The sequence below is a fragment of the Oryzias latipes genome, chromosome 5 (assembly GCF_053564925.1).
Source record: "Oryzias latipes strain Hd-rR chromosome 5, Olatipes_Hd-rR_3.1".
NCBI classification, from domain to species: Eukaryota; Metazoa; Chordata; class Actinopteri; order Beloniformes; family Adrianichthyidae; genus Oryzias; species Oryzias latipes.
The window spans coordinates 16,683,372-16,705,081 of NC_136241.1; the positions used below are offsets into that span (position 1 = coordinate 16,683,372).

A 21,710-nucleotide genomic window follows, 5' to 3' on the forward strand; every position below is an offset into this window, starting at 1 on the left:
CTAAAATAGAAGTGAAAACAGAAATCCTAAATACAAATGGATGCATAGGAATAGAAAAAACGGATTGTTTTGATTTAGATAACTGAAATCAGATGGTTTTTTCTGTCAACCACATTTGTTTAACATAGAAACATTTTTTTTTAAATGGAAGTGCTTAAAAAAGGAGTGAAGATGAATGTTAAAGTTTTAACTTTGACTTTCTTACCCAGCATTGGATTTTGAGCATCAGAGAAGGCATTTACAGTAAATGAAAATATATGAGCCTTTAAGTATGTCGCCCTCTGGTGCTTCAAACAAGTAATGACATCTGCAGGCTTGAAATTTCTCTGGCACTTAAATAATATCGATGCAAAAATCTAATCAGTAATTTAAATATCCCCCCTCCCTGAAATATGCATGGATATTATTAAAATGCTGCTGCTGCATTATTAGCAAGCACTGATTGAAGCTCTATTAAGAAAGATATGAACATAGTTTGAAGGGTCAACATGTTTGGGATTAAAGCTGTCAAAAGGTTTGTGGTTAATGACATAGTGTCAACAGTTAATTTATAGTAAATCACAAATTATAACCTTTTCAATTTTCCTAGTAAGGCAAAGGGGTATATTATGTAGCGTCTTATACAAAACATGTTTATTTTTCTACACAGTTCTGAATTTTAATTAAAAAAGATGTGGATATTGCTCAAAACTGTAAACGCTGGCTACAGTGAACATTGTAAAGTAAAATGAACACACTGTGATGTCAAACTTCCAGATTAAAAATTAAAAAGTGTAGCTAATGATAAACAAAAAAGGTCCCACATGAGCAATTTCAAGTCCACTTACTCACGTTTTTAAATACTTAAGTGTTTTAACTCATCATCGTGTTAGAAGAAATAACATTCAGAATAAAAAAAATATATAAATAGGTAAAAAAAGACTAACTGGATCTTGATCAAATTGACTGAATGTGTGGAAAATCTCTCTTTGCATGAGCGCCACACCTGGTGTGGGCGCAAAGGAGAATTGACCGTGCGGGATCACGGCTCAGTTAGGATTGCAGGCGTGCAGTTGTAAAATGCGGAGTCGCTCAGTTAGAATTGCGCCTGCACGGTTGTAAGTTTCGCTCGCTCAGTTGTCTTTACGCCCTTTCACTTTATGGCAGAGATGAAACGCCATACTAATCACTATTTCAGTTAAAAATTATTGATTTCATCAACTTTTCAAAATACCCTTTTTGAACTTCAATAATACTAAAACTGAATAAATATGGCATTTGCTGATTTATTGGGCAAGACTGCCAGAACTATAGGCTATTTGGGTTAATGTGACAGGAACTGCTGGTGTAGGACTCAAGAGGCTGGATGGAAGGAGCTTAACCTTAAGAAACAAACTCAAGTCATTTAAAAAAAAGAAGAAAAAAAACATGAACAAACTAAGGGAAACTAGGGGAAAAACTGTTGACAAAACAGATGACCTGACCAGGGAGTAACAGAAAACTAGACATTTAACCCTTGTGCTATCTTAGATGACCCCACCCTTGCATTGACGTGTTCTCCCTACCATGACAAAGTTGGATAAAGGTGGAAATATTTCATGTAATCCATGGACACCAGTGAAGATCACAAATCATTGAAGAAACAAGGTTCAGCGCACTGTCTAGTGGGTCTAGATGACCCGACTCTCAATCTTAAAGCGCCTAGGATAGCACAAGGGTTACATACTCTAAGGATAATTCACTTAAATGAGGACAGCTGTGGACAGTTGGCAACTTGAACATGGTGTGACTAGAACTCGTGCTGGTTTGCGGCGCCTTCTGTCTGTCAAACCAGGGTTCGAATCCGGGCTGCTCCCTAATCCCTTCTCTGCTGCTGTGCCGGTACCAAGCCCAGTTGGATTGAGAGGGTTGCGTCAGGAAGGGCAAAGTTCACAGGACTTAGATCTGAGGCTATGAATCTTTTAATCAAGAATTGCATGACAAGCATACAACATTAAAACAAGCAAAACCTGTTTCCAGAATGTCTGGCATGCCAATTTTGGAGAAAAAATTAGTTCAGAAGAAAAAGAAACACCTGAATCCAAATAAGACCTCAAAAGCAAAACCTTGGATGCCTTTTGGATGTTGCTGTCTGGTTGCATCACAAACTGTGGATGCATTAACCTGTGATTGCAGTTTGTAATTTTTTATTATCGTAATTATTACAATGTTTTTTAAGGAGGAAAAATATTCTGTTGGTTTGCAATTGAAAGACTTATCAAACAATTTGTTTCGGGAGCTGGTTTAGCTCGTGCTGGTTTGTGGCGCCTTCTGCCCGTGAAACCAGCGTTTGACTCCGGGCTGCTCCCTGTTCCCTTCTCTACTTCTGTGCCGGTCCCAAGCCCAGTTGCTTTGAGAGGATTGCATCAGGAAGGGCATCTGGTGTAAAACATTGCCAAGTTTACCGTGCTACTCGTTTGCTGTGGCAACCCCTGATGGGAAAAGCCGAAAGGGAAACAACGACATCAAACCGTTTGTTTCATTTTTCTTAGATGAACCACATCAAAGAAATCACTTTAGATTCTGTCTCACTAATATGAAGCAGTTCAAAGAAAAAAGACGAAGGATGCACGATAGTAGATGTGTATGCATAGCTTCCCAACATATTTATTTTCATGCATGTTACTGGTAATGTATGCAAAAACAACGAACTGGAATGTTTATAAGTCAGAATATAGAACTGAGCCAATGTAAAACTTATAAATCCTGCAATAAAAGGCTATTAAAAATAATATGGCGGTATATAACAAACAAGGCAGTATTTGTTTTTTCAGAAACATTTCTCACTTGGTCAATTAAATACTTAATTTAGACATAGCATAAATAAATACACATATAAACATATGTAAATATGTGTTACAGTCACTGTGGTCAAATTATATCAGCTCGAGCTATGAAAGGATTCATTTTAATTTTTGGTTTAGTGATTGACTTTTTTCTCATTTTTTTTTCTTGCCGGTAGTACATAATACAATGTGCATTAAATTACATTTTCTTACCTCTGGCCCACTAAAATAATTAAAGTGAAAGAATATTTGGCAATTTGTGTTGATTGGATTCATTTAATCAACTTTAATCTCTTTCTTGTTTCATTTTACCAAGTTGAAATTTAACAAAAGTCCTCAAACTCGATAATTTAATTCAGTTCAGATTTTCTCCATGTCACCTTCTTCTCTAAAAACAAAGCAAGCAAAGCTGTAATGGTTATTAGAAATCACATTCTCCAACGTCTGTGACTCATCTGGGGATGCTGCTCTTGTCGATGTTGAGCTGTTCGTCAATGATAACCCCAAAGGTAATGAAAGTGAGTTTCCACCTGAAGGAGGCTGGATGTCTTTTGCTGCAGAGTTTTGGCAGCATTCCCAGATGTTCTAATACGTTTAATGGTGAAATTGGCACTCATTGGAGTCTTCTGATGCTGCTTTCAATCAAGAAATGTTCCACTTGCAAATCAGCCCAATCTTTTTTCTTTTGTATTTAGGCAATTTTGGAGAAAACCTATATACCCAAATACAGTCTTAATTTGTTTTGTTGCATTTTATTTTAAATTTTTAGGTTAAATTATATCAAATAAGTTGCATACGTTTTAATCGTTTCACTGTACATATCCACATTTTAGACATGCATTGCAGTGTGTAGTTCTTTAGTTTTGTCCTGTGTAAGTATATTGATTTTAGAAAGCAGTATTAAGTCAATAACACTCATTTTTTATTTTCCCAGTCAATTTTTTTGTATAATTAGATTTTTTCTGTTTATTTAATATTTTACAAAAGGCTTACCCTTAGGGGAGGTGGCCTCTAGTGATGTCTTATTTTCAGCTTTTCACATCAAGCTGCTTAAAAAACAAAAAAATAGTAGATTTTTTTGGCTTTTTGGTGTGATTGAAGCAATGCCGCCACAGTGATGTGTAGCTTCAGCAGCTCATTCGTCGTCTTGTTGTCTTTAATTATTAATCAGGTACACATTTAGATGGGTACAAGCAGGGCATGAAGTGCTGGACCAGCTAGTTAAAGAAAGACTAGGGGAAAAGCATCTCTTCCCATCTGCCTTCCTTTATACTGCAGCAAAAACCAGCTTGGGCAGACTGGTAACACCCTCTCATCCTCCCCTCCTCTTTTCTATTCTCCCTGGTCTTTACACCTCGCTGCACTCAGGTTCCTGCAGAGTTCCTGCAGCAGGGATGCCCTGGACTTAAAATCCAACTCTGCGTGAGCTGCTGGCTACCATCTTCATCTTTCTTTTCATCAAACTTATTGATTCTTTTGCATTTGCTCCTATCTGCCTTTTCTCCTGTGACGGATTCTCAAAGCTCAGCATTCCTTGTCTGCATGTGCCGAAGGAAACGTTGATAGTGCAAAGGAAGAAAAGAGGAGGAGCACATTCGTTTAGTGCGCCAATGACCCCCCTGCCTCCCCCTCCCCAGCTGGTTGATGACACAGAGGGTTTTTATTGAAAAGCTTTTCAGCCAATGGGCGAACAGTGCCGGGAAATACAGCAGTGGAACTGCACCGGCACTGATGCTGTGCTGATTTCAGTGTCCAGGCTGTGGTAATCTGCCTGAGTGTTTCCTCTTCTGTCTGCCTGATTGCCAACACCGCCTTGAGCCAACAAAACTCCTGTTTGTGAGTGTTTGCTTGGAAAGCGATACAGCTGATTCTAGGACTTCTCAGTGCCGGGTTTTATTTTCTTCACTGTTTTTTTGCAGGAAAGAGCAGCTTTCTCATCTTTTTTTATTTTTTGGTCCAGGAAAGAACATAGCTGGCATTGGTTTCTATCTCCACTCCTTCTTTAGGGGGGCAGTCTATTTCTGCTCAAGGTAAACAGCATTTTTTGTTCTCTTTGTCCAAAGCATCTATTACAGCAGCTTTACTGTGTGGCAGATTGTCACAGAGGCACCTAGCCTCATTAGGCACTTCCTGCCTGAAATGAAAAAAAAAAAAAAAAAAGAAAAGGTCTGCAGAAGGAAATGGAGAGGATGAACAGCTCTGGGGTAATTAGAGCAGAGTTGACATTCTTGCCCATTCCCTATTATTTTTACGCTGACAGGTCTGCAATAACAGGAAATCTGTCAAAATGTAACTTTAAATGTGGGTTGTCTTAAGCAAAGCAAATGGAAATGATGGGTAAAACTTTAGCGTTACATATGCTATATATTTATGTCATTAGTGTGGTGTCATTGTTTAGTAAATAAAAAAAATTGTTGACAATTTTTATAGGAAATGGAAAACATTTTTTAGATTCAAAAGTTGTGTAAACTTTATGTTAAACTACAATATTAGTTTGTGTGTTTTCTTTTAATTCTCTCAAGTGTTTGCAAGACTGAGGGGAAGTGGTTCGCATAAAGGCTAAGAGAGAGTAAATGCAAAGTCAGATTTGCTGAGCCAGCAGAGTGGTCCACATCAGAGTCTGCAGAGCTTTTGTTGGCCAATTGACTCACAGTCATTCTGGTAACCAAGTCCACTGCAGCTTTTTTTTTTTTTCTTGCGTGGAAGATCATTGCAACCACTGACACTATGGCAATCCGACATACTTTTAGTGTTTTGTACATTTTCCTACACTGTTGTTACAGTGTACGTTATTGGCATCTCCTTCACTTTACTCATTGCTGTTTCTTACAGACATGCCTCTATTCTTTCATCATCTGTGCGGGCACAGATGTGGGAGATTGATCTGTGCTTGTATGTAACTCACTGATTATGACGCAGTGGTTTCTGGAGTCCCTGGGGGAGGGGGAGGGGGGGTTGTGAGTGCATGACTGGGACACTCCTTTGGGTTTTCTGCAGAAGAAGGCTTTCTTTTGGCGTCCGTAGAGGTGAATCAAGAGTTGTGCTGCTATAGAAAAACATAAGTGATCTTTGCACAGTGATCTGTCCCACACAAATACAGTACGCAAACACTCACGCTTATTGGTGCATTTTGTGATGCAGTACGTATTTTGGAGGTTTAGGCGACATCTGGAAGACCCATTTCAACATATACTCAAACTGACTGGCTTTCAAATCTATGGATTACAACTCAATTCAGTACTTTTTTAACCATCATTTTTAAATTGCTAATATTGTGAAACAAAATTAAAACAAAAAACTATAATACAGTATATTACAATTTTAATGTTGATGAGCATTTTTTTCCTCCCATTATCATGTTTTTGTCTTTCTCAACTTGACCTGACCTACAGTAGATCAGAGATTATCTGGGTTTTGCTGGTAAAGGCATGTAGATGTGTCTTCTAAAGATCATTCAGGAGCCTCAATGGGAAACATTCAGAAATGTCCTTTAGTCATGCAGCCATTGCTGATGGGCTGCCAGGTGAGTTCATTATTTCTGTTCCACTCTGAGTATTTCAGCACAGGTTTATTGGATTGCCATAAAATTGCTTGATTACGCGTCTTTAAATGGTTGATGATCCTGTAGTGTCACACAAGATTCACATCTGTAAATTTATTGGAGAATTTTACATTTCAAAAAGCTCTACAAAAAGCTCTTTTTTAAACCAGTGAAAATGGATCCATCTGAAGGGAAACATCTATTTTTGAAGACATTTTAGTGTGTAACACACACATTTCATTAGACATTATCAATAAAAACACAAACATAAGCCCATTATGGTAAATGGCATATACTTGTGAAGGGCTTTACAACCTCTAAAGCACCCAAACAACACTGGTGCCAATCTATAACCACCAGGAGCATGTGTGGGGTTCAGTGTCTTGCCCAAGGACACTTTAACACATGGGTGGGCAAGGCGGGAACCGAGCCTGGGATCTTTTGATTACCATGGCTACCTCATTGTGTGGAATATTTAGAAAACTGACCTGTCAGAAGTGTTGTCTGTAAATATCAGTCAACAATAACATTGATTGAGAGTTGAACATTTATGTAAGACTTCACTGTAGTATAGGTATCTATATAAATACAGTATAAATATGGTGTGTATATATATATATATATATATATATATATATATATAAATACAGTAACAGTATATCTTCATACATTATGCAGTATACAAATACAGTTCAGGTAAAGACTTGAACGGTAGACTATAAAACAAACACAATTTGATGTTGGAGCATTGCTTAATATTCTTTATTGAGAAAGACAGAGCTTAGCAATGATTAATGCATGTGACATGTGACCCCAGCAAGAACACTAGTTCCTTCATTAAAATGAGGCTTGGTAGTCCTTTAGACTTGGCTGGGCTTTCTAACTTCAATCATTTTTCTTAGAAACTGTTTCCACTTGAGAATAGTCTCTAAAACCAACTCGTGGTTTGTTTTTGACTCCTAAAGGTCCATATGTTTTTGGCAAAACATACTAATGATTTGCCCGTATCTGCACAGTCGTTTAAATTGGAAGATAATGACAAAACACAAAAAATGAAAGTCTAACAAGATAGGTAGAACATGTTTTTAAATGAAAAAACAAACTACTTTTTCCCAGCAAGTTGAGAGCCAACTCCCACATTCACTTCACAAATTTGAAGCCAACCTAGAATGACCAAATGTTTTTATTCCTGTTTTTGTTAACAACTGGATGGACTCAACTGAACTCTTTGTATTCATGATCCTTTTGAGTTCATGTTTTACTTTGAAGCCCATCGAGACGACAAATAAAATTGGATTGAAATTGAAATTGAATTGAATTGAACTCTCATTTAACTTTGTGTCATCTTCTGACCAATTTTCAGAAAATTGATGAAGTGGGCAGAGTAAGCTCCAATTAACATGGACAGCATGACTCCCTTGTGACTATAAAAAATACAATCAACTGAGGCTTGATTGGATGCTTGTAAAAGACATTTCAAGACGTTTTATGTCAATGGTATGCAAAAAAACACATTTTCACCTATCTTTCATAACACAATGTTAAAAAAAAGTATATATAGTAGCAACAATTATCGAGAAAACCACTTCTGCAAAATTTCAGAAGGCTTTTTGTTGGGGTAAAAACATTTACTAAAAAGATAGATAGCTCAGGCAAACTAGTTGGAGGATTGCTGCATAAGACTTTTGTATAGTGTCAAAGACTTTGCATAATAAATACAAACACAGCATTTGAAAAGTACCATTAATGGAATTCTTCACAAAACATTTTTCTGCATTAAGAACTATTATTATGAATTAAATTTTAAAGTACTTGACATTTCTTCTTCAATTTAATCAAGGAACTCTTTAAACTGAGTAGAGATTTTGTACTACCAACATAATTTGAAACATTTAAATATGAAAGTCTAAGCCACTTCTGTCAACTGCAGTTTCTGCCTTTATGTCTCCACATTTCAGCTCCTCTTGGGAAGAAGACCATTTCTGCTGCTTGATGGTTCATGTAATGGGAAGCTTCACTACAACCCATAATTCTGTCTCCACTATCCTTATTCACAGACCAGTAACATCAGTCACTGAAAGAACATCTAAGTTGTTTTTGGTTCAGAATATCCAAAAAGTTGCAGTGGTGTCCCTTGTAGGTGGTGGGTTATGTTTTGATGAATTAAATCATTTGGACTCATCACTCGTGAGGATGCCAAAGACCAGATTTTCCTGCTGGCTTTCCTACAGAGAAAGATTTATCAAAATGCTCAGGTATTGAAAAACCTGCTTTAAAAAAAATGAATTTAGGTCGTTTGGAACCGAAATAAAAAGCCATTAGGTGCTAAACAAGCCTTAGCTTTTGTGTTCATCTGGGGGTTCAGAGGGGTTTCTAAATCTTCTGATGCCAAGTCTGAGGAGGCCCTACAGTAAAAAATGGAGGAAAAAATCAACTAGAAAAGTAAGCTCCGAGAACTGGAACCATTTATGTAGGATCAATGAAAAAACGATTTAATTAATATTGACCAGTGAGAACTGAATAATACCAGTTGCTCCTAAAATAATTTTCCCTGTACTCATATTTGATTAAAGCAAAACTTTTCAAGACGCATTTGTATTGAGTACGAAAAGAACAATTTCTTTTTGAACATTTGAATTTTTAGTAATTTTTTCAATGACGCTTAAAGTTGTAAAACTTCAGTTGTGTTTTTTTTTTATCAGGAGAGAAAGATGTAATGCAGTGAAGTAATCCATTTGTCTTATAAAATTGCTAAAAATGCTGTTAAAAAAGATCCTGCCAAAAAAACATTTAACGAAAAAGGCCAGCTGTCTTCTTTAAGAAAAAAGTATGCAAAAACATGTTGCACTATGCTCTTCGTTGTTAAATACTAACAAGAATCTGATGTAAATTCATCAATTTTGACCAGTTGTTTTCTTCCTGTTAAAAAGCTTTTGACCCAAGTTAGCGCTAGGCCTCTTATCCCATACCAACCTATAGTAGTCTCATCCCAAAACATGTACCGGTAGTAGCTACGTTTGACCCCACAGAGACAAATGTAGCTACTGCACGTTTTGGAATGAGACTGGGTTGCCCATACATTTCCAGTTTGTCAAGTAGGATGTCATGATTAAAAGTGTCAAATGCTTTTTTTTTTTAAGTCAATGAAAATTCCAGCTGCATATTTCTCTTTGTCCAGAGCATTTGTGATTTCCTCCACATCATCAATGATAGCCAATGAGGTTGATCTGTTTTCTCTAAAACCACATTGGTTTTTATTTATAATGTTATGTTTATTAATAACTGTCCCTAATTTATCATTAAATATTTTTTCTAAAATTTTTGAGCATTGTGGAAGGAGAAAAACAGGTCAATAGTTTGTAAATATGTGTTTGTCTCCGCTCTTACGGGAATCACTTTTGCTATTTTCATTTGGTTTGGGAATCTTCCAGTTTGTAATGATAAGTTACATTAATGTTAGAGGCTTAGAGATGCTGTTAGTTACCGTTTTCACCACTGTCATATCTATATCCTTACAGTCTTTTGAGTTTTACTCTTGACTTTATTTGTAATTGAGATAAGCTTATTTTTACATGAGCGAAGGATTGAGTGCGGGATCTTTTCGATGAGTGGATTATTGTCTTTGCTGGTTTTGCATTTTGGAATTTCCGCTGCCAACTGTGGACCCACATTTACCAAATAGTTATTGAGACCATTTGCTGCTTCATTGATGTTGTGGCTTTGACCCTTCTTATCTGTAAAGTAATCTGGATATATTCGCTTTTTTGTCCCATTTTTAACGATGTTATGTAATATTTCCCAGACTCGCTTCACATTTATATTTTCATTCAGTAGATTATTGAAGTGTATGGTATTTTGGTTAATTTTTGTATGACTTATATCATTGTTCATTTTCTCTTGTCCTTCGTTCAAAGAATTTTTTTTAAGTTATTTTTCTTTTTACAAGCATTTTTTAGACCGATAGTTAACAAAGAGCATTTGGCAAATTATTTCTTGAATTTATAAATTGGACAGTAAATATTTCTAAAAAACATTTTTAAGCAATGTCCACGTATTTCTGTCTTTACACTAATATTTGTGTAACCAAAATATGTCATTCCAAGGCTTAGGAAAAGTATTGAAGAGCAAAGATCTGACATGGAACAACTGAAACCATGGTCTCAGACATAGTGAAGATAGATAATCAATTAAATAGATACTTGCTTTGGTTTTTGGTGACCGATGTCTATTGTCATGATTGAACAGGGCACAGCTCCACAACTAAATAACTGAATAATACCTGTAAGAATCTAAGTAAGCTTCTATAAGGCTTAACAAATTAAAAAGAGCAGGGACATTTTTACAAGAGCAAGCTTGTGCTCTATATGTTTTATATTCATGCTTTGTGTGGATTGTCTTCTTCTCTGAGCCTAAAACAGCTGTTCAATAAAAAAAATGTTTGAAAAAAAAATGTTTGAAAAAGATAAAAAGGGATTTGGTTAAAACAACAAGAAAATCAAGGAACAGGCTTTTAAATGAACACTCAGAGCCCAACATTTTGTGTCATTTATAGGTTCCTTTACAAAATGTGCAATCATTTTCAGAAACTTAGTTAAGGCAAAAATATGTCAACTAGATCATTTTTGAGACAATAGCCGTATAAACACATTTTTGTCAGGATTTACTGCCAAATGCATTTTAATTTTAATGGTTTGAGGTCTCAGCTTTTTCGATTACATATGTGACAAATTTGTAATCGCTCTAGATTAAAACAGTGCCTGCAGAAATTGACTTAAACATCCTTAAAGTTCAATTTTTGTCTAACACTGGTGTGTGTCTGATTAGGAAACATCTACATGGACCTGTGTTGTGTCTGTCTTTTAGATAAACTAGATGGTTAGGATGTCTTCACATTTGGTCAGCTGCACAGTCTAGTATTTTGGATAGTTTACTTCATTTGGCAGCTATGAAAGCTCAATCAGCTGCAGACCAATCACTTAAAAAAAGAGAACTGAAGGCAAAAAGGGAAAAATGAAAAAAGAAAGGTAAAAATACACGTAAGAATTTTTTTTCTTTGGTGATAGTCTGAAGTTTATTTTTTCTTTTTATAATTGTTTTTTTTCAACATTTTTTTATTTCTTTCAAGTTTCCTTTTTTTTTATTTACAATTTCATTTTTAAATTTATTTATTCATTCAAATTGAATTTCCCCTTTTTTTCAAATTCACAATTTTAGTTTCAAATTTTCATTTTTTTTTTCAAATTTCTAATGTCTTCCTTTCAAAACGTTAGTTTACAATCTGGTTTTTCATTCACCTTGAGCTGATTCTGATTTGACCCCACACCAAGAGTCCATTTTTACATCAGCTCAATTAGGTGTTAATATACAAGGAGAAAACAAATCACAACAACGTTGGAAACTGTTTTGTTGGAAAGCGTGGGGCAGTGAAAAGGTCTGGTCACCTTTTAGGGATGCTAAATAAGGCAGCATGGCCCCCAAATGCTGCTTGAACTGTGTGATTTCCTCAATATTCAGTCTTTGACTTGTTCCTAAAACAGCTGTGTGTAGAAACAAACAAAACAATATAAAAGTCAGAAACCAATCATACAGAGTCTGAAAGATTTTTCTAGCAGAAGAGCAACCTCAGATCCTGAAGTAGTGCCCCTTAATGCGTTTCCCCCCTTAGCACTACTTTGTCATGATGTCCCAGATCTATGCACTGGGGCAAACCATCATTCACCAGTGATGGGATGTGGTTCTTTATCTTCTCTGCTACATCTATCTCTGAAAATGAATTTTTCATCCTCCCCTTTTGTTTACACCTTTAAAGTAACATAGAGAAATATTTGTCTGGCTATGCCAGACTCTAAGGGTCAAGAAGAGTATCATCAGTCAAAGTGCAAATGACTTTTTAAGATGACACCAGTTCCATCATGGAGAAGATAACACAGGTTATATGTATAATGACCAGACAACTTGAAACTTCAGAAAGTAAAGACAGGACAATGAGGAGACTAGAATTCCAACTTTTTTCCTGCTTTCAGATATTGTAATAACTCATTTAATGGAGTATTAAAATAACTTTTTCTTGCATCACTCACTAAAAAAGTTTCCTTCTGTCGGATAAAACCCAATACTTCAGTCATCTTTGGTTATAGTTTGTGAAACTTTCATAGACTTCCGCATAATATATTAACAGTAGACTGCACCACTTATAATTAGGAAAAATACTTTTCAAGAACAGACGAACTTTGTTGCACCAGCCCAAAGATGAAATCACTGCTTATTAAGTTCCTCCTCATGAACATTTCTCTCTCATATTTGATGAACGAACTATCAGAGCACTCATTTTAAAACAACCCCCTCCCAGCCTTGAATGAGCTATAACGGCTGCTCAGTGAGGAAGGGTAGAGGGGCGTGAGCTGTCTGGACTGTGATTTCCTGCTGGACCGGTTGATTATTGACAGCCCACAGAAGCCTCATAAATCAGAATTACATTGGGAGTCATTTTTAAATGTCACAGTGTGAGTATGTGGGGGTGGAGATAAACGAATTGGAGGCTAAAATAAATGAATTTTCATTTATATCAGTCCTCTGGTTTTGATTGTGCATTCTGACTTCTCCATGGAACTTGTGCAGTGGTGTGTTTTACTTGAACTGAGTAACAACAATTGAGTTTTTCTTGTTTGATGAGTCAAAAAAACAGGACCAAAACACAGTAACCTGTGATTTTCAGTTCAGTGAGTAGTCTATAAAACCCAAGAATGCCCCCAAATCAGACCAAAATTCTTCTTATTTTTTTTGGATTACGACCAATGATAAGTGATGTTTTTTTTTTTTTTTGGGTGTGTGTATTTCATTTTTGACTTTCCCTTTGACTTTTATTTCCTTGTTAAAGCAAGTAAATAAACTCATTTTTTGCAAACAAAACTGTGAACACATACACAACCCAGTTTCCTTCATCCTCTTGAAACCCTGCATCCCAGTGAACATCACATTTTGGGTTCTACCACAGCAGTTAATTCTGCTTAACTGGGGCCCTGTGACTACATGTGTTGAGGGTTAGCCCAAATGTTTGCTCAAGTCTAATAATGACAATGCCAAATCATAAAAAATATGTTTTTTAAATATTTTTCAATTATAGTTTAGCTAAATGAGGAAAAGACTGGAACAATGGCTTAATGGTAATACTGGTCTAAAAAAAAATCACCCAAAATCATGTAGCCAAATTAGTGTTTGTAGTGTTTTTAAACTGAACGTGTCCACGTTGCATTTATAGAATGATTGCAATTGTTTTTAGATTACTTTATTTTTAAGTTTGAAGGGCAACATCTGTGTCACTGCAATGACTCAGATGCTCTGCTATAAAAAAAGTATTGCACAGGTAATGTCAATTTTTAAAGCAATTTACTTTGAAATTGTACATTTGCAAAATGTGTAATTTTGGTCTTAAAGGTAACATTTAGGATAGTCTTATACAGCAACGGTAAGTTAAAATATGCATCATACACAATTTACAATAACCAACTCTTATCTGATTAAAATGTAGTCCATGGCAAGTAAAAACACATAATATCCAAATCAATTTTATTTATATAGCCCAATATTAAAAGCAATAGTCCATTTGACCATAACTCAGAAATGTAAAAGCTTCGAACTCAACTTCCAGTCCAGATTTATTTCTGGCTGAGTCTGAAACAGCTTTTTTTGGGCTTAAAAACTCTAAAATAAATAAAAATATATTTTTGACAAAACACATGTCACATGTAGACAATTTATAATAGCTGGAAAGGTTTAGAGTCATTACAAAACCAACCTCTTTGTAACTGCTCCTTTGTCCTTCACTAATGTCACCATCCCACTAACACAGTTAAGGGAAAATCCTCTGACACAGCACAAAAGTTTAGGTAGACCAGCTTCCTGTGATGATAATGAACAGGGATATGCACTTGAACCAAAGAAAAGTGAAATGCAGATGAGCAAAATCAGGACAGACTAGAAAAATGCTATACCAGTTTGAGTGATGGACTTATGCAGAAATGGCCTGTACCTTTGCATTTCTTTGTTGCACCCCTGCATTGCAGCACTCCATGTTTGAGCTGAGAGGGGTGCAATGTTTCCCACATCTCGTTTTGCTGCCTCAGAGGCGGCAAGTTGTCTCAACCCAAGACACCCAGCACATTTCTGCACGTGCTCCTTTCTGTTCATTGCGTACGTTTTTCCCTCAGTACTTTGATAAAAGGCCATTTGCTGCACTTTCAACCTCTAATTTGTGTCTGATTTGTGTGGCCTTTTGCACAATCAGAAAGATCTTTTTTTTTTCCTTTTGTTCTTTTTGTTAAAAAAAACAAAACAAAACGTGACAGCTCATGTCCCTGAAAGAACCAGTGTTCTGAATCAGATGCATTTCAAAGGAATTAATAAATGATGTTACAATAGAGAGTTAGGCCTTTTGGCAGTTTAGTCAACATGAAAGCTGTTTCTCATCTCTGTATCTTTTGTGTAACCTATAATAACTAATAAAGTGGGGTTTACATTTTATTAAAAGAAAATGTTTCCTTGTTTTGATACATGTTCTATTGATTATTACCTGTTTAATTCTCCTTGACATGCAGAAAAGGGTTGTTTTGAGAAAAGAAGCATCTATTTTTGATGAACAACAACAAAAAAAAGATCTAATAAGTGAAGTCAAAGACTGTAAAGTAGACTTCACTTTTTGTTTTTAAAGACACAGGAGCAAAAAGTAAGAGATTCTAAAACTCTGGAATGCTCCTTTTCTGTGAAGTCTGCCACATCCACAAGTAATTTCAAGACACTTTTAAAAACTCTTCTTTTTACTCTGGCTTTTAACTCCAGTGAGCAGATATTTTATTAATTTTGTTCTTTTATTGTTTTATTGCTTTTATTGCTTAATTGATTTCATTGTTTTTTTTTATCGCTTCTTTATTGTATCACATTGTTTATGGATTTTATTTGATTTTTTGTTCAGTACTTTGGTTTCTCTGTTTTTGTAAGTGCTATACAAGTAATACGTTGATTGATTGATTGATTGATTGATTGATTGAAAAACAGAAACAAGACAAAACAGAACCACAGACAATTTAAACAACAATTAAAAAGGACTACAAAAGAAGATGATAGAAAAACAAATTCTTACCAATCCGACATGAGCAGTAAGACAAGTCTAAAGTCACAACTTATGACATTATTTGTAATTTGATAACTAAACTATAGAAGCAGTGAGGACATATGTAAAAGTAAAAGAGGGAACTCAGTCAGATATAAAATATAAAAACAATAAAAAATAAAAACAAAAAAAACAAAGAAATTGTTATGTTTGTCAGGTGAGGTACTTCCCCAAATTGTAAAGTAAAGTAAAGTAAAGTAAAGTGAATTGTTTTTGAAAAACCTGTTGATCACTAAACATTTAATATGGTCCTTGCATCAATTAGCAATCTTAAAGTTATACCAATAACACTATTACCATTTGCTTTGATAGGATTTAAATATTGATTTAAACTTTTTTTAATCTTTAGTTAAACATCTTTTTTGTATTTTGTATTTGATTCCACAGCTACGCAGCAAATGGAATAATGTGTGCATTACTTTTTTTTACAAAATAAATACTCTTTTTTTTAAAAAGGTAGAAAAAAGGGAATAACACACAGATTCAGCAGTTTTATATATTTCTCTTGCCCTCTTTTGGTTGGAGTGGCTCATTGCAGTGAAATGTCACCACGCAAACTGCACCAAGCCTGTCTAAAAACTGTCAGCTGAACAATAAAACATAACGTGTTTTTCTGTAAAATAGAACAGTGAATAAAAATAGTTCTGTATTTTAAAAATATGGAGCTCATAAAAACAACGGAGAAGGATGCTAGATATTCATAGCTTCTCAGCTAGATCAAGGGTTAGAAACCAACATGAGACATTACAAATGTATTTAAACCTTAAACATTTAGGTCATCTGGGGTCAATTTTAGCTCTGAGCAAATTTCTTACACCAAGTATCGACAATGTTGACAATGTTAGCAGTGCCTTGTTTTGTAGGAAGGTGAAAGCAGCTCATTCTTCTCATCACGGTCTCCTGAGGATCAGCAAAAAGCAGACAAGTTGGAGTAATCACTTTTTTATTTAGCTGTTCGTGGCAAAAGATTTATCAAGGAGGGATCTCCCCTGAAGGATCATATTTTTGATACAGGAATATAGGAATAATCGTGTTATAATCAGTGGAGCTGTTGTGGTAATATTTTTTACTTTAAAAAGTTTGTTATCCCTTGTCCTGTGAGCCTTGCTTGTCCTTTATTAGTCGTGGTTGCAAACTGTGGCGTCCCTCAACCTGGAGCTTGTGCTTATTGATCTTTTAGTTCTGCCCTCCAATACTAGGGGAAAGTGGCGGGCTGCATTTAGCTGTGTGACCAGCATTATAAATAAGGTTAAGAGGGAAAGAAAGATGGACGTTGGTTAAAAAAAAGGAGGCAAAAAGGTTGCATGTGCGAGTATATTGAGGGAGAGAATGAAAGTAGGGAGATGTGGGTTGGGAGGGTGGAAAATGGGGGAGTTGTTTAGCATTGGAAAGAGGAAGAGGAGGGGGTGTTCTGCTGCAGTGGAGAGAAGTGAGAGGAGACTGCAGTCTCTGTTTATGGAAGAGATCAGACTATGTTACTAGAGCTCTGAGGAACTGTATTCCATCACATAGTGATATTGGATGGGACACCTCACAGGGAGAAATCCTCATCTGACTGGTGAGATCTGTTTTGATCTTTGTCGATTTACTGTAGGTACAGATGTGTGAAATAAACTGAATCTAAACAGCTCTTTTTTTGCACTCTTCAACTACATAACCTTAAAAAAACTATTCTTGTGCAATTGCATTTTCTAACAGCTATTTACTTCTAAGTGAGGATGCTTCACAGTCTGTCCCGAATGTTACTGGTCAGCTGCAGAAATTAAACAGCAAATTTGCACTGAGTGGTTCAATCTCAGTGACAAAATGTAGATTAAAAGATGAGGAAACAGCACTGGTATATCATAGAGTATTAATTTCTTTCATGGAAGCAGATTATAAATGACTTAAGTCATTGAACTTATAACTGCACTTGCTCTTGCACTACATCAGTATGTTGCCTGCCAATATGCACAGTTTTTGTTTCTAACTGCTGCTTTCATGCTTAATATCAGGCTTATTATTACTTGTGTGAGGCCTAAATCAACCAAAAAGACACAGTGACACTTTTTTTTGACGGGGTTACTGTTGCGTCTCGTTTAATAACCGTCATGCATCCCAGGCTGGTGTGGCAGTCTGCATTCATATCATGCACATGCCCGCTGCCTGGGCAGCGACTTGAAGATGGCCAGGAGCCAGGTGTTATTTTTTTTTTTTTTTGATGGGCTGATCACCTCAGCTACAGTCATAGACAGGTTGTGGGCAATTCTGTTTTGCTGATAGGAACTGTCAGGATTGCTTAGCAACTGATCCAGGGCCAACACCAGATGATATTTCAACGGGGGAAAGAAACTGTGACCATCAGACCTCTGATTAAATAGAATGAGAGGTCCACTCAAAAACACGTGTGCTGCAAACATAGTACTTATTGATCTGTGGTCTGCAAATCAGTAAATACAAAGTTATCTAAAGTTTGTGTTGGGTGTTCTCATTTTTTTTAATTTTTTATATTTGGTTCATATAAGGGCTGCATGGTGACGCAGGGGTTAGTGCTTTCACATCACAGCGAGGAGGCCCTGGTTTGAATCCCAGCTGGGACCTTTCTGTGTGGAGTTTGTACGTTCTCCCTGTGCATGCATGGGTTTCCTTTCTCCCACAGTCCAAAAACAAGCTTCATAGGTAATAATTACTCTAAGATGCCCCTAGGTGTGTTTGTGTGGGAGTGATTGTGTGCCCAGCGACAGACTGGCAACCACTCCAGGGTGTACCTGCCCTCACTCAACAGTAGCCGGGACAGGCTCCAGCAACCCTGTGACCGCGAAAGTGATATAGCGTGTTAAGAAGAGGGATGGTTCCCATTAAAACCATTCAGATTTACCTAAAAAAATCAGAAACTGTGAATCCTCACAATTGACTATATTTTTTGTTCAATGTAAACAGAAAAACAACATGTTTTTTAACCTGGAATTCAGGACATTTGCTCAGATTTGAACTAATATTTACAAAAAAATATTTTTATGTTTTTTATTCACTCTGCCACACATATCTACACATTTTTTTGAAAAACCTTTGACTATTGGAAAAAAAAAACAATAAAATCATGACTACAAATGAAGTTGCCACTTTTTCTTTAGGCCTGTGATGAGCTCAGATCTACTTTTCAAGAGCAAACTAAATAGTAGATTCTGCACTTAACATTAAGAAACTTGGTTTGTAATCATTGCATTAACAATCAACACAATAGAAACAGAAACAGAAGAGAAGAGAAGAGATGTTTAATTATTTTAAAGGCTGTTGCTATTTTGTACCTGTTTTGTGTGTTCCTCTTTAAAAATTAGGCAAAATTAAGGCTAACCAGTTTCAGAAAGCTGGATGGCTCAGCCTTAGTTTGTTACACCATTTAGGTAACTCTAGACTCTACAAAACGATTTCTGTGTTAATATAAATTTTCTTATAAAACATTATTTCGACAAATGTTTATATTTAATAATTCACTTCGTAAAACACTCAAGAAACAGATTGCTGGATTTTCTAAACTGAACTGTGCACAGTTTCAAAAAGTCACTGTCACCCATTAAATACTAGTATTGAAATGCAGTTAAGTTGTTTTTAATCCAGTTTGTGGTAAAGTTTATTGTTTCTTGTTCATTTGATTACTTTTAGTAATCAAATACACATAATGATATATTAACCCTGGAGAACCCAGAGGGTCAAATTTGGACACATTTTTTTGTATTACAGTACTGTAATTAATTTTAAAATATTTTCAGTTTTAGGATTTTTTTTTCTATTTTTTAGACATTTTCAATTTTCTTTTATTTAGTTTTTAGATATTTACGTAGATGTGCTTTATTCATTCATTCATTTTCTTAACCGCTTTTCCCTTTCGGGGTCACGGGGCTGCCGGAGCCTATCCCGGCCACTTGTGGGCGAAGGCAGGGGACAACCTGGACAGGTCGCCAGTCTGTCGCAGGGTAGAATGTCCACAAACACACCCATTCACTCTCACACTCACACCTATGGACAGTTTAGAGTTGCCAATCAACCTATGAAGCATGTTTTTGGACGGTGGGAGGAAGCCGGAGATCCCGGAAAGAACCCACGTATACACGGGGAGAACATGCAAACTCCACACAGAAAGGTCCCCCGTTGATGTAATGTTTTTCATGTCCCCCAGCCGGGACTTGAACTTGCTTTATTCTATTTTTTAATTTATTTTATTTTTTTAATGTTTTTTTCTTACGTTTTTAATATTTTCAATTTATTTTTTTCTATTTTTTTTGTTTAATACTGTATTATCAATTTTATTCGTTTCATTTCTATTTTTTATTTCTTCAAAGTTTTTATTGTTATGATTATTCTTTTATATTTTAAGATATTAAAAAAAAAAAAATCCAGTTTTTATTTTTAATATTTATTGTTTTTTTATTTTAATTTTTTTGGCAACTGTTAATTGATGCTTCCCAAATTGAACACAGAAAAAAAATTGTCAAACTTAACTCTAAATGTTTTTTTGGGCTCTTAAAAGCAGTTTGGGTTTTTGGTCAAAAGAGGTCATGAGGTTCAACATTCTTTTTTCAAAATTTACAGGCTAAAAATAAGTGTAAAAGTAATTTTGCTATAGTAAAAATTCAATTTCTTGAAAAGTAACTTGGTAAATAAAGACGTTTTAGGCATTAATACTTCATCCTTTTACTTACTTTTCCTCACTAATACTTCTATTTTTCTTTCATGGTAAACATAGTTTTACATTTGTTACAAGCATTGACTCTTCAAAAGAACTGGACTGAATCACAATCTCTCCCAACCTCAATCCAAATAGGTTCTAAGAAGCATGTTTTTGGACTGGATCTGTCTGACATTTTTCAGTACAGAACAAAAGTAAGACATACTTTTCATAGGGATCTTCCCATCCCAGATGTTATAATGTTTTTTCTTCTCTTTGTGCCTGTTCATGTTGTGTTTCAGGGACCCCCGCCCTAGTCTGCAACAATGAAGTTCAACTTGTTCAAAACGCCACAGGCAGTGGCCGCCGAACCCACCAGTGGCACCACCGTAACCATGGCTACCTCCCCAGCTGTGGTCTCCACCACTGCACCGGACATTTCTGGCTCTAACAACACAGAGATCAGCAAAAATGACATGTTTGAGGAAATCAAAAGCAAATTCTTGAATGAAATAGATAAAATACCCCGTGAGTAACTATGAAAAGAATTGTGATGTTATTTAGTTGGTTAAAGTTATAGAGAAACACAACTAAAGTAACAAAGACATGTCTTTTTTTCAAACCCATCAGTTCCTCCGTGGGCTCTCATTGCAATCGCCGTAGTAGCTGCACTGTTGGTCCTCACATGCTGCTTCTGCATCATCAAAAAATGCTGTTGCAAAAAGAAGAAGAACAAGAAAGGGAAGAAGGGGAAGGATGGCTTCAACATGAAGAACATGCAGGGTGGCGAGGTATGCTGCCGCGGCCTAATATACGTATGCTGGAAAGTCAGAGATGTTCTCATGGATGTCTAACTTCCACTTATCCTTATGATAGTAGAATGCAAGTTTTGCTGACACTTATCATTCAGACCAGAATGACTATGGCTAACTGAGTTTGATCTTTCACCAGCCTTAGTGCAGGCCAGAGAGGATCCAAGTAGAGCTCTTTTAACCTTCATCTATTCATTAGTGTTGGTTTCAATGTCTGATGTATTCTATTGTGACCCTTGGTGAAAAATGACACACTTTGCTGTGAAATGGCAAAGAATAATGAGCACAGTGAAATAGAGGAGACTGTTTTTGGCCATCTAAAAAGAACAAAGCATATTAAAATAGAAATAATGTAAATCATGAATCCATGAAACCTTCAGCAGACTTTCAAGGCAAAGCAAATGACAGATAAAATATTAGATAATTATTTATTCAGGGACTAGTAGATGAGCATCACAACACTTTTTCCTGTTTCAAACTAATTTTAACTGCTGTCCATATTTTGAATTCAACAGCCTCCTCGTTCAAGTGAATCATTTTTGCTCGATCCCTGTGCCGTCAGTGGCGTTGTTTTTGTTGTTGTTGTGTGTTTGGTGCCTTGTGACTTGAATCTCTACCTCTCTCTGCTCTCCCCTTTTTCTGCTTTTTATCCATTTTGTGTGTGCCTCGTGTTTCATGACTGTGATGGACTCCTGCTCTATGGTAGGTGGATAGTTCCATTTGATGCTCTTCGGCCCCCAGA

General features: G+C 36.0%; 1 protein-coding gene across 8 annotated transcripts in view; it reads left to right on the forward strand.

Moving 5' to 3' along the window:
* Positions 1–4,177: 4,177 nt before the first annotated feature.
* The window catches only part of LOC101157206 (synaptotagmin-2), a 31,797-nt gene continuing 14,264 nt past the window's right edge, over positions 4,178–21,710 (forward strand). For 2 of the 8 annotated variants that reach the window (XM_011475002.4, XM_020703245.3), the window contains exons 1-4: positions 4,503–4,640; positions 4,724–4,834; positions 20,459–20,684; positions 20,787–20,947. In XM_011475002.4, coding sequence (XP_011473304.1) covers positions 20,483–20,684; positions 20,787–20,947 — 363 coding nt within the window. In that variant the 5' untranslated portion in view covers positions 4,503–4,640; positions 4,724–4,834; positions 20,459–20,482. Of the gene's footprint in view, positions 4,835–16,930; positions 17,070–20,458; positions 20,685–20,786; positions 20,948–21,710 lie in introns of those variants that run through there. The other 6 variants (XM_078947260.1, XM_078947261.1, XM_020703244.3 and 3 more) reach the window with 4 other exon arrangements.